Raw genomic sequence first — 14,354 nt, 5'->3', positions numbered from 1 at the left:
TACCCACAACTTAGAGAAGTATGTGTGCATTAACCTTTTGCAGCCCAACTCTAACAGTCAAAAAAATGACTGGTTGAAATATGATGGCCAAAAAATTATTTATTTTTAGTTTTATACGAGTTAATATATTAAACAACATGATGAAACACTTAAAGCTGTAATGCAATATTTCTCACTGGAAGAAAATATTCACAAAGCCTTCCATCCAGATAATTGACAATGTTTTTTTGCTTTAGAGACCCCACTTTTGAATTCCTTGTTTGTCCCTTTGTGAGTGGACAGCAATGCAACATCCAGAATATCTGCAGAAATCTCTTCCTGCTAAATATGTTCTTGAAAAATAATTCTATCTGTTCATTGTTCAGACAAATACTTCTGTATATCAGTTTTTTTCATTTATTCCCCTGTTGATAATAACTCCAAAACCTCCTTTAGTTCATTTACTGAAACCAGATGGAATCCATTTACTGAAACCCAGTCACACCATATGGATTGGTTGGAAACTATCTTATTTGTAAGAATGTCCTTTTTTGTTTGTTTCAGAAAGGCCTAACAATTTCACAATTTTACAATCAGAAAGGCCTTTACTAGATCTTGATGGCATGTCTAAATACTTAGCATTAGTAGAGGCATATGATGCAAGAAAGCAAGCTTATTCAGAATTAGCCAAAAAAAAAAAAACCCTCCTATTTCACCCCTTCATTTGTTCCAAATGCCTGTCCAGCTCAGCCTTAAATTTATTTAGGCTATCAACTTCCACAACAAAACATAGAAGTCTGTCCCACCAATCAACTTTCCCACTGGCTAAAGGCAAATTTCCACACATCTATTCTACAACTGTGTTTCCTCACTTTGAATCTGTACCCCCTTAGGTTCTTAATCTGAGCAAGAGGAAGAATCCCATCATCATTCTGCTTGCTCAACCCATTCAAGACCTTATACACCTCAATCAGATCACCTCAAAGGTGCCTACTCTCCAGGTGCTGCAATTTGCAGAACTTAAGCCTTTCTTGGTAAAAGCACCCCTTTGTTCCCCTCACCAATCTTGTTGCCCTTCTTTGTACTCATTCCAGTAACTATACATCCTTCCTAAAATGAGGCCTCCAGACCTGTACACAGTACTCTAGTTGTGGCCTGACCATTGGCTTGTATAACGAGATAATCACATCCCTGTCCCTGCAACAAAATTCCTATATATCATTGACAAGACTCCATGACCTGCCCTGGCAGCCCATCTGCACTGCTCAGAAAACTTCATATTTGACTGCACAATTACCCCCAGGTCTTTTTCACTTTCCACATCCCTGAGTGTAGTACCACACAGTTGGTACGTTTCTCTTTGGTTATTGCTACCCTTATGCAGTACTTTGCATTTGTCGATGTTAAACTTCAGTTGCCACTTCTCAGCCCATTTGCCCAACTTATCTAGATCCAGTTGGAGTAGCATATTGTCTTTACTGTCGTTAACAACCCTGCCAACCTTTGTATCATCTGCAAACTTGCACATCTGATACTTTATATTCATCCCATACATTTTTCTTCTCTGCCACGAACCTCATTAGTTCATATGACATTCATTTAGGCCTAAACCTTGAACACTATTTCTTTGTTGGAATGAAAAGCCTAGTAGCCTCCAAAATTAAGTCCCTGAAGGCTTCCCATTTAGAATTCAATGTTGGTAACATCATCAGTTGATCTCACTGTACAGAATTTTTAAAACTGTCTGAGACCCCTGTAGTCACCTTTATGAAAGCAATAGCCCTTCGTTTTGGCTTGATGGTAGTTACATCTTTAAGTAATTCCCACATGAGTACATTGTGATCACTGTCACCCAGTAGTTCTTTTATCTGCAAATTCTTAATGCATGAATAATCACTGCTGATAATCAGATCAAGAGTATTACTCCCTCTGGTTGCCTGTTGAACATGTTGCTGTAGAAAATAGTCATCCAATAAATCCACAAAAGTCTTGCTAGTGTGTGAGTGACCAACCCACAATTTCCATTCGATATCTGGAAAGTTAAAATTCCCCATTATAAGACATTCTGATTTACTGGCCCACTCTATTTCTCTGATGAGTATAATGCGCAATTATACTCATCAGATTCATTATACTTTACACTAACACAGAATATAAGTTATTTTGTGACTTCTACTCTGAAAAAAACACCACCTGCCATTAAAAACTGAATATAAACATCAATAAACCTCCACTTAGTTTTTCGGATCATTTATATGAAGTATAAATGGATTGTAGTAAAACAGGAAAAAAAAAAAAAAAAAAAAAAAAAAAATTATAATCAGAAAATACGGCGCCTCCGTAGCCAGGTGGGAAGGAGCAGCAGTGCATAGCACAGGCTTCTTGATTAGACCGGGGTTCGAGCCCGTCGCCACCAAATACGGAGGATGTGGAAAGGTCAGGGAATGACCACCGCATATCCCGGAGCAATATGGCCTTAGTTGCTAATGCTCCTAAAAACCAAATAACTAACTAACTAACTAATAATCAGAAATGCTGGCTAAATGGCTAGAAAATGCTAATCAAAAGTATAACTAGATGGCAGTACAGTAATTGAACCAACACTGGGGGTAATAAATTTCTTAATTGGAAATGGTGATGGTTGTGTCTGTTTGAAACATTGGACTTTAAGAAGACAAAAAGAAAAAAAAAAAAAAAAAACTGCCTGCAGTTTTTTTCTTTTCTTTTTTTTGCAATTGAATATAAATACAGATTTATTTTTTTCAAATTCTTTATATGAAGTATAAGAGATGGCAGTACAATAATTGATTCAGTACAGCGGGAAAACAAATTTCATAATCGGAAATGCCGACATTTGCAGTGCCATGACATCCAACTGAAAGAGGACTAAAAAAAAAGCAATGCCACTTGCACCTAACGATTGAATATAAACATCAATAAACATGGATTTAGCTTTTCGGATTGTTTATATGAAATGTAAGTAGATGGTAGTACAATAATTTTGTCAGCACAGCAAGAAAACGAATTTCATAATTGGAAACACTGGATGTGAAATTGCTGGAAGTGGAATTTTATGATGTCACGGTGGGCATGACATCAGACTATAAAGGATTAATAATAATTGTTCAGTCATAAATTACAGATTTCACGTGGCTGCCTTCATGACCATGCGAATATGAAAAAGGTAGATTGATATTGAGATAGAAAGGTACTGAAATGTTTGTGGTGGTTTGAACCGACCATCCTCTGATGAGGTTGCAGTACTATCCAAACAGATGTCATGTTGCTGCAACATTGAAACAACTTGTTTTGAAGGTGAAGAGTGCTTCATTTGAGAAATTTGTTGCAGTACAGGAAAAATATTATTATTTTACGTACATGGGTGGATTAGTTCATAACCTGAGTGCTAGGTGACAGCAAGTTCTAACTAGGGTCTCCATGTAGCTAATAGTTTATAGTTAATATGTGTGCAGTAGCATTTCTATGTGATTTATCAATTTTTACTAGTTATACTGTTTTAAATAGAAGCATCTTTGGATGGACAGCTCAAAGAATGTGCAGCTATTCTGACTACCAAAAATCTTTCCTTGGACCTGTAGAATGCATTTTAAAACTTACTACGACTAGAAATTAATCCTGGATTCACTACTTTATCTGGAAAACAAGAGACAGTCCAAGGAATTTTTCCATTAAACATTTACTTTTAATGGAAAAATTTTACTTTTAATGGAATTTTTATTAAACATTTACTTTTAATGGAATTTTTATTAAACATTTATTTCCTTACGTATATGGCATCATAAGCATCAGCTAGCAAAGTGATCTTGACTGTTTTTCAAAGCTCATGGGGTATATTCATGCTGGATTTTTTGGAAAAGGGGCCACAGTCAGTTTAGTCTCGTACATTGAGATACTGAACAAGATATTAAAAAAAAAAAAAAATAATAATAATAAAAATCAATTAAATAAACTGAAGTATGGAGTCTACAAGCACTGATGTCCTCTTGAAGCGGTAGTGCTGGGTTCCCAGTTCTTTCAATTTTCATATTTATTTATTTATTTACAAAAAGTTGGATTCATTCTTTGCTGGGCATGCTAGAAGTGAGTGTTGCTTTGTTTTGTCTTCCTCATTTTTATTTCAATTAATTTCATTTAATTTTATTTTTAAGTTGGCGTGGTACATAGGAGCAGAATTGCACCTTATCATGTTTGGTCTTAAAAAATACAGCAGGAAATTTTGTATTAACCATGGTTTTATGTTTCCTTTTTTTCATGAGTCTTAGTAATATTACCATGTCAGTCCCTATAGTAAAGTGTAGTGATGCCAGTTTAAATTGTTCTAATTATGAAGTATATATACAGAAGGGATAAAGATTAATGGCAATACTGTAAACATGATCAGATATGCAGATGATATTATTTTGCTAGCCAGTTCTGAGAATGATTTACAATCATTAATGGATAGAGTAAATAGAACATGTGAAATTTTTGGTCTGAAGTTAAACCTTAAGAAAACATAATCCATGGTGATCAGTAAGAAAGAAGTACGAAAAAAAATCACAATCAATAATGAAGAAATTTAAAGGGTTAACAGTTATCATTATCTTGGATGTATGCTGAGTGAGGACTGGGACCATTATATTGAGGTATGCTGAAGAATTGAACAAGCACATGCAGCCTTAAAACAAAGAAGCTTCTATGCCGCACTGATCTTACATTTCCTTTAAGAACAAGAATACTGAGATGTTATGTCTTTTCTGTCCTTTATGGAGCTGAGGCCTTGACACTGACAAAGAAGACCCAGAATAAATTAAATGCTTTTGAGGTGTGGTGTTACAGACAAATGTTAAGTGTCATGGATGGATAAGATAAAGAATGATGAAATCACGAGACAGATGAATAAATAGACAGAAATAACTAACGCCATTAAGGAGAGGAAACTAAAATATTTAGGACATATGATGTGAAATGACAAATATAAGATGTTGCAAATGATAACCCAGGGCAAGATCAATGGAAAAAGAAGTTGAGGAAAAGAAGGAAATCTTGGTTGGCAAACCTCAGAGTGGTATGATCAGGTTAATGAGGATCTGTTTAGGGCTGTCTCACGTACATTCATTGCGAAGATGACAGCCAACCTCTGCAAAGAGATGGCACATTGAAGAAAAAGAATTATGAAATATAAAGTGAATACAGTAAACCCCCGCTATTCGCGGTTTCGTGTATTCGCGATCGCCAATTTAATATATAAAACGAAAATGGGAATTTTAAAGCGCTGTGAATATTTTCTGCCATAAAAAACATGGGCGTGACTAAAATTATCTTTCCCGGTCAAAACAGCACTCAGTGGGTGGGGGGAGATGGGTGACAAAATCGCGAGCGTGGATGTTTCTCGCTAATCCTTGTTCAGTATGTGTTATGCGCTTGTCATGGAAGGTTTTGTCGTTTGCTTTTAATTTATATGTTTATAAATTGAATAAATTTATCAATTTATAAATTGATATGCTTACAAAAGTGATAAATCTACCATTTTGCAGTGTAAAACAGACTTTTTCGAGTGTGTTAACGGAAGAAAGTGACTTTATTGTGGACAAGTTCTTTCTAACCCCTACAAAAATATGGCTACGAATAAAAAGAGAAATGGGAAAATATCAAAGAAGGCAATGACATTAGCGAATAAAATTGAGTTATTAGACAAAATTTATAATGGTGAAAGTGTCTCCTCAGTGGCAAAACATAAAATCAATGAGTCAACGGTACGATCAATCAAGAAATCAGAAGAAAAAACCACCATAGTGTTCGTGAAAACGCGCTAATTGCTTCAAAAATTTGCTCTGTAACTCGTGATGTTAAATTAGAAAAAATGGAAAAAGCTTAAAATCTGTGGATAGAAGACCGAACTCAAAATAAAATTCCGTTAAGTTCACTCATCATTTGCGAAAAGGCAAAGCTCCTTTATCAACACTTTAGCGAAACTGGTGATAGCACTGGCGGGATGTTTTTTTTGCTAGCAAGCAAAGGCGCTGGTTTGAAAGATTTGTTTGAAATTTCTAATAAATATTACATTTAATATTAAATTGTTTCTTATTTTCATTTCGATGCCATATGCTTGCATTTCACTATGTACTGTCTATGTACATAGTCATATTATGAAGGTACATATAATACATACCTAGACAAAATTTTAGACTAGTTTTTCTTATATATTTCATACTTTGGAACGGAACCCCTTTATTACTATGGGAGCCATATTTCGGTATTTGCGACATTTCTCAGGAACGTAACCCCCGCGAATAGTGGGGGTTTACTGTACTTCTTTTGTTTAATGGTAGTCTTCCATAACATATACTAAAGTGCTGCATTTACTTGTGTATTTTAGTGTATATGTGTGTGTTATTAATATTCGTATATAGTTATTTTTGGTATATAGTATCATAACTGATGTTTTAATAAAAGAAGGAATATATGTTTAAAGTAATCTTTACTACAAGAAGGATCTCAAGAAAGGAGAGATTATAGTTCTTGATGAGACCAGTTTTTAGTATTAGTATTTGCCAAATAGTGCAAGGAATCCACAGTGCTTTTGATGCACTGGCAAAAAAAAAAGATAAAAAAACAACAAATTAACCAGTTGACCTTTGAATTATCAGCCACTGGGGAGGCAACTTGTTCCAGTAATTGTTGATTTATTGGCTAAAAGAAAACTTCCTTCTATCTTGTCTAAACCTCTTCCCCTGTAATTATGTGAGTTGCTTATTTTATATTTATTTTTTTCAATATAAATTAATTGTAATTTATTTTAAGTAGCCACAGTAGAAACTAGGAAAACTGCAGAAAATTTGGCATACTTTGACTTATTTGATATTTCATGTTAAATATTTATTTTCTCTAGGTCTCTCTTCAGTGGTGAAAATTTCAAATTTGGCAATCCTCTTGATAAATTTTTTAAGAAATTGAAAGGTATGTTTTTATAGACGTTCCTCCCATTTACTTGCATCCAATAAACTTTATTTAATTTATTTTTGATTACACTGTATTATCACAAAAGTATGGAAATTTCACATACATATCTTTCTATACATTAAAATAATTTTCCTCCTAATGATATTTATTCAGCCAATAGGAGAAGAGAGATGCAGGTTACATGGTAATACGCAGTGCTTTTTTTGTAAAAAAAATAGGTGCTGGTACTAATTCTTTGCTATCAGGAAAAATTCCGTGCTGACACGGCTGGCACGCAGTGGGTGTCAGCCCTGCCAGCTGCTTCCATCTGTTAAGGAGATCACATGATACTGGGCGGAGTCAGCACCCATCAATCACAGCCGTATTGCTAGCAGTCGGAACGCTGTACCTGATACTGAATCTCGAACATTAATTTTATTAAGCATCAATTTATTATACAAGTATATAAAAAATAAGTCAAAGGTGAGTCTTATTTAATAAATAAAAAATGAGTAAAACGTAAAAATAAGTACCAAGTAAAAAAATAAGTAAAAATAATTTCATAATGAAGTTTTGGTCGAGATTCAGAAGCGGGTACCCCTTCCAGACTGCTAGCTATACAACCGTGATTGACGGGTGCTGACTCCGCCCATTGTCACATGATCTCCTTAATAGATGGAAACAGCTGGCATGGTTGACACGCACTGCGTGCCAACCATGTCACACGCTGTTAAAAAAGATGCCAGTACGCCGTACCGTTGCGTACCATCACAAAAAAGCCCTGGTAATACGTAACAAATACAAAAATACATAACAGAAGTTTGTTTTATTGTGGTAAAACAAGCTTCTGTTTAAGCGTGGTCACGTGCTATGTTTATCTAACATGACCACGAGGTACCATTCTTGATTTCTATATGTAACGTATTTATTTAAATAAACTAAATGCAACAAGGCATAATATTTTAAAGTTTAAGATTCTATATCTATATAATATTGGTGTAGATACACCACAGACAATTCTTAAAGAAAAACTATGCTCGTAGTGTGAAAGGCCAATGCTTTGAAACGGTGCCGGCTGGATGGATGGTGGTGCTCACTGACAATAAGTGACAATAGTCTTCTCTATTAGTGAAGTGCTACTTATTTGAGGTAGTTCAATACATGGTAACTCGTTGTGAAGCACAGTATGAGGTACAGATGAAATGATGCCTTTCACACTGCAATCGTAGTTTTTCCTTAAGAGTTGTCTATGGTATATCTTCACCGATATTATATAGATATAGTAACGTACATATTTATGTATTCATAGCTGAGGAAGAGAGACACACTGAGTCAAAAGCTTCTGTAAGTATTTTATTTTATTTTATCAAAAGAAGCGAGAACAGTGAGCAGGGGGTGAAGCCCCCTAGTTAATTACACTAGTTTACAATAAGTTTGTTCACTGGAGTTTGAATTTCAATAGGTCCTGCTTTCAAATATGACTTCGATTTTTTTCTATCACATCCAGATACATCACAATTTAAGAAATAAAAAAGTATTGTTTTTTACGAAAGTATATAACTTTATTGTATTTAGTAATGAAAAATTGATAGGATTACATTTTCATATATCAAAAAATAAGTAAATACTAACAAGTATTAATCAAAATTCTGAAACTTTCATTAATCAGACCTTCGTCTCTTTGTGTGAAAAGAACGTTTAATCATTTTTCTTTTATGTACATTGCCATGTTTCTCTCTTTTTAAACACCAACAGTAGTCGACCATCATGCTTGTATTCCACCTTCCCTAGTACCTCTGCTCCATTTCCTTTATGTCCTGATGGAATCTCTCCCCTTCTTCGCTCATCCGTGCAAGATTTTCAGGGGAAAAATCAAGATGGGCATGCAAAAAGTGAATTTTGATGCTCATATTGCAACCTAAATTGCGAAGCTTTTTGAGCACATTTTGAACAATTTTCTCATAATCCTGTGATTTAATGATTTCCTAGAAAGTTTTCCATTACACTTTTAAAAGTAATCCAGGCTTCCCTTTCAACATCAGTCATAGTAGTTTCAAACTGACTGTCTAAAACCAATTTTCTAATTTGGGGACCCTCCTTAAGTTTGCATCAGATAAACTGGGAAATTTACTGCAAAGGTACTTAAGGCAGTTGCCATCCTTATTTGGTGCTTTAACAAATTGCTTCATTATGCCTAACTTGATATGCAGTGGAGGTAAAAGTATTTTATCTGGCTTCACCAAACTTTTGTGCACAATATTTTTTGACCACAGTGTAAGATTGTGCCTCCGAGGCCATTGCTTCTTTGTCCAATGCAGCGCTTTAGCTCTGCTATCCCATTCACAAATAAAGCATGGCATTTTAGTGTACCCACCATGTTGCCACAACAACATACATAATACTTTTAAGTCACCACATCATTGCTATTCGTGATCTTGATATTTAATTTTCTCCAGAAGCAACTTTAGATTGTCATAAGTTTCTTTTAAGTAGACTGAAAGAGCAACTGGCACAGATGTGTACTTATCTCCATTATACAAGAGAACACCTTTTAAACTAGTTTTAGAAGGCCCCGAGTGCCAAGCGAGTGACTATAGCGATTTCTAAGTGATATTAAAGCGATTTTCTCAAAGAGCGGCTGATAATTATAGTAGTATCCTTCGTTTCTCACAGTTATTTAATTTTGCTGTTCTAAAGTAAAGAATTTAGCGTACCTAACAGAAAGGAAAGACACCTTTCTTCTTGTACATAGGATTATTTATTAACGCACTAACTACTAACCTTCCTTTATCGCTTGGTCACTGGTGGCACCGCTCCTGCCTCCACATGGCGGGGCTGGAAATCTGGGAGAAGAAAGCCACCCTCCCAGGGCAAAAAGGAGCAAACATGGACAAAATTAAACAGTCCACTTATGGATCTTTTGATCCAAACCTAGATAGACATGATCGAGATCATGATGACACAACATCCCATGCTAAACGACAAAAAAAAGAAGGAACGGATAATACCGTACCTCTCTTTTTAATTCTACACTCCTCCACAGACCAACCATTGAGTAAGCTTTCCCCATTTTTGATACAAAAATGTCTTGAAAATGTGGCTGGCCCTCCAAAAATGGTTAGGCGACTGAGATCCGGAGACTTATTAATTGAAATGACCGAACGTAGACACGCTGAGAGACTGTTAAAAATATCTACCTTTGGTGGAATTCCCACGAAGGTTACCCCACATGCCACCTTAAACTCCTCTAAAGGGGTAATATCAGAGTGGGATCTTTTAAACGTATCGGAGGATGAACTTGTCCAGGAACTACAAGATCAAAATGTGACACACGCAAAAAGAATCGTCATCAAAAAAGATGGAGAGTCTGTCCCTACTCGGACAGTGATACTCACATTTAAAACACCGAACCTGCCTACCACTATAAAAGCTGGTTACCTTAGGTGTCAGGTAAGACCTTACATCCTGAACCCAGTCCGGTGCTTTAAGTGCCAAAAATTTGGCCATTCGCAAACTGTATGCAGGGGAGTTTCTGTCTGCCCAAATTGCGGGTCCTCAGATCACAATCAGAGTGAGTGTTCTGCTGCAAAAATGACGTGCGCGAACTGCAAAGGTGACCACCTGGCATATTCCAAAATTTGTGAAAAATGGAAAACTGAAAAAAAAATAGTACAATACAAGGTCGAAAACAAAGTCAGCTACCAAGAAGCAAGAAAACTAGTTTCACCTACTATAAACAAAAATAGTACCTATGCTAATATAGTAAAAAAATTCCAAACAGTCTCCACTCAAACAGATGTCACAGTTCCCATTACCAAGTCAATTTCTGATTGGGCTAGAACTGTCCTCTCTGAGCAACAACCAAGTGTGCATAAACAACAACCCAAACTCTCAGACCAGGCAAATAACACTCCTCTGACAATACCAGCTGCATCTCCTCCTCAGATATGTGCTAATACATCCGATATTACAAACCCAAAATCAAAGAAAAATACCCAGGACATAATCATGGATACAGATGGGACAACTATACATGAAGAACCAATTTTAGAAATCTACACTGAAGAAGAAATGGATACTGGTCGACCAGTTTTCAAAAAAGACAAATCAAAATTGGAACGAAATAAGGCAGCCACCCTCAAAAAGCAGTCAGATACAGCTCCATCAACTAAACATAAATAATGGCCTGTGTTTTACAATGGAACTGCAGAGGCTTTCGTTGCAACACAGATGACATCCATGCTTTAATTAACCGGTATTCTCCAATTGCTCTTTGTCTGCAGGAAACTTACCTAACCTTACAAATTTCTCCTTCGATAAAGAATTATTGCCTTTATCAAAGAGATCGTAATAGAACAAATGCTGCCCATGGTGGTGTAGCAATCCTAATAAATTCAAATATCCCAACTAAACATATTCCACTTCAAACTGAAATAGAAGCTATCGCTGTTCATATAACTCACTGTATTTCAATGACAATTGTCTCAATTTACCTACCACCAATCCATACTTACTCCTTAAAAGACCTTGAAGATCTCTTCATACAGATACTCTGTATATTAGGAGATTTTAACGGGCACCACCCCTTATGTGGCGATCCTAAACTACATAGATGGGGTCGACTAATTGAAAGCTTTCTAGAGTCGCAAAATCTTACCATACTCAATACTGGTGCACACACACTCACATACAACTCCCAACTGGACACACCTCAGCAATAGATCTCTCAATTTGTTCTCCAGTCCTGGTCCCAAGCATAGAGTGGCATGTTTTAAATGATCCTATGGGCAGTAATCACTTTCCAATCATATGCAATTTTTTAATATCAAAGACTCCTTCAAACAAACCCCGCAGGAAATGGAAATTTGTTCGGGCAGACTGGGCAAAATTTCGGACATCAATCTCTCTTGATGAGGAAAAAATCCAGCTCCAGAATATTGAAAATGTGACAGACTACATCACGTCACATCTTCTAAAAGTGGCCAGGGAGACAATACCATTATCAAATCCCCCTGATCGCAAGCATTATAATTACTGGTGGAATGAGGAATGTACAAAAGCAAAGAAAGCAAAAATTAAAGCCTGGAATTTATTTCGGCGATGTCCAACCATAACCAATCTCATTAACTATAAGAAACTAAGAGCAAAAGCACGATTTGTACAAAGGCAAGCCAAGAAAGAATCCTGGACCCGTTTTGCATCGACCTTTAACAGAAACACTGATCAGAAAACTATATGGAAAAAAATTAGACAGTTATCTGGTAAGTTTCCTACTATATCTTCTCCAATTCTCTCCTGGAAAGGACAAGATCTATCCAGTCCCTTAGATATTGCTAATGCTTTGGGCAGTACGTTTGCTGAAATCTCAGCAGCATCAGCCTTTTCTACATCATTCAAACAAATTAAAAATACTAAAGAAAAGCATTCTATAAACTTTCACACTGCCCGCCTTCTTTCATATAACAAACCTCTGCAATACTCTGAACTTTTGCATACTATTAGAACAGCCCACAATGGTGCTGCAGGGCCAGATGGGATTTATTATGTGATGCTACAACATCTTGATGACAAAGCTTTGCGCTTGCTGTTGGTTTTTTACAATCGTATATTTTCAGAAAATGTTTTTCCAGCTTCCTGGCATCACTCTACTGTTTTGGCACTTCTAAAGCCTGGGAAAGATCCAACCAACCCCCATAGCTATAGACCGATATCTCTCTCAAGCTGCCTCAGCAAAATCCTAGAAAAGATTGTCCACAGAAGACTCGTCTGGATCATTGAGTCAGAACATCTAATGAGCCATAGTCAATATGGCTTTCGTAAAAATAGGTCGTGCTTAGATCTTATGGTCAAGGCTGAATTCGCCATTCGAAATGCCTTCGTTAAACGTGAACATCTTGTAATGGTTTCAGTAGACATAGAGAAGGCTTTTGACACCACCTGGCGGCATGGCATACTTGGTATTCTACACGCCCTTGGTCTGTGGGGCAACCTTCCTATATTTATTCAAAACTTCCTATGTACCAGATCGTTTCAAGTTCAGTACCAACATGCTCTCTCTACAACGTTCATGCAGGAAGAGGGTGTTCCACAAGGATCAGTACTGAGTGCCACTCTGTTTGCTCTTAGAATAGATTCTATTACAAGACAGCTTCCAAATTCAATCGAGACTTATCTTTATGCAGATGACCTCTCCATCTCTTGCCATTCCCAAAATATGAGGTCTATTGAACGGCAGCTTCAGATATCACTAAATAAAATACAACAGTGGGCTAGCATCAATGGCTATCGGCTCTCGCAGCAGAAAACAGTTGCAGTTCATTTTTATAGGCAGCGCAAACTTCATCCAGATCCTGAACTTCAAATTTCTAATGTCTCAATCCCGGTCACTAATAATATCAGATTTCTAGGATTAATCCTTGACAACAAGTTAAATTTTATAGACCATATTAAAAATGTACGTACTTCCTGTCTAAAAAAGTTAAACATTCTCAAAGCTTTATCCGCCCAAACATGGGGTGCAGATCGTACTTCTCTGCTTCGGCTATACAGGTCATTAATCAGATCCCGCCTTGATTATGGAGCTCCCATCTATGATTCTGCCAGAATGAGCGCATTACGCTGGCTTGATCCCATTCAACACAGTGCTTTGAGGATTGCACTTGGTGCTTTTAGAACGTCGCCCAAACATAGTCTCTATATTGATGCTCATGAGCCCCCATTATCGTTACGTAGAAAAACACTGTTACTAAAGTATGCCGTTAAGCTACAAAGCTGTGCCTCGCATCCGATTCAGTCATACTTGTTTAATCCACCACTAGAAAACCTCTTCAGAAATAAACCTAGCATAGTAAAGCCAGCTGGTCTTTGTCTCCTTGAACTGATGGAAGTTTGGAATCTTTCCGTTCATTCCGTACAACAGGTAGCAACCTGCTGTCAACCACCATGGGCTTCTCTTCCTCTGGTGACTTGTGACACTTATCTCTGCCAATGGGGAAAAGACATTTTACAAGCATCTAATATCATACAACTTCTTGCAGTTCACACTCAAAGATATAGTGATTTTTCCCCAATTTATACAGATGGCTCTAAATCAAATTCAAACGTTGGAGCAGCCGCAGTGTTTCCGAATACCGTTATTTCAGTATCCCTTCCATCTGAATTCAGTATCTTTTCAGCTGAAATATATGCAATTAAACTGGCCTTACAAAATCTCTGTGCTGATCGATCTTTAAAATCAGTTATTTACACCGATTCGCTTAGTTCAATCATGGCTTTATGTAATTTCTCAGATAAAGTTCACCCTGTTATAGAAGAAATACGAAACATATTACTAAAAATCGAAGAACGCCATCAACAGGTCATCTTCTGTTGGATTCCAGCACATTCTGGTATTTTGGGCAATGAACTGGCTGATAAAGCTGCAAAAAATCCAA

At 36.5% G+C, this 14,354-nt stretch overlaps 1 protein-coding gene across 1 annotated transcript in view; it reads left to right on the top strand.

Moving 5' to 3' along the window:
- The window catches only part of LOC150086699 (uncharacterized), a 143,983-nt gene that overhangs the window by 13,069 nt on the left and 116,560 nt on the right, over positions 1-14,354 (top strand). Inside the window, exon 4 of the mRNA XM_090372232.1 lies at positions 6,872-6,939. Within this exon, the coding sequence (XP_090228358.1) occupies positions 6,872-6,939 (68 nt within the window). The remainder of the gene's footprint in view (positions 1-6,871; positions 6,940-14,354) is intronic.

This window comes from Mastigoproctus giganteus, chromosome 4 (genome assembly GCF_048544385.1).
Source record: "Mastigoproctus giganteus isolate SK-2022 chromosome 4, ASM4854438v1, whole genome shotgun sequence".
NCBI lineage: Eukaryota > Metazoa > Arthropoda > Arachnida > Uropygi > Thelyphonidae > Mastigoproctus > Mastigoproctus giganteus.
This window is presented reverse-complemented; position numbering and strand designations above follow the sequence as displayed.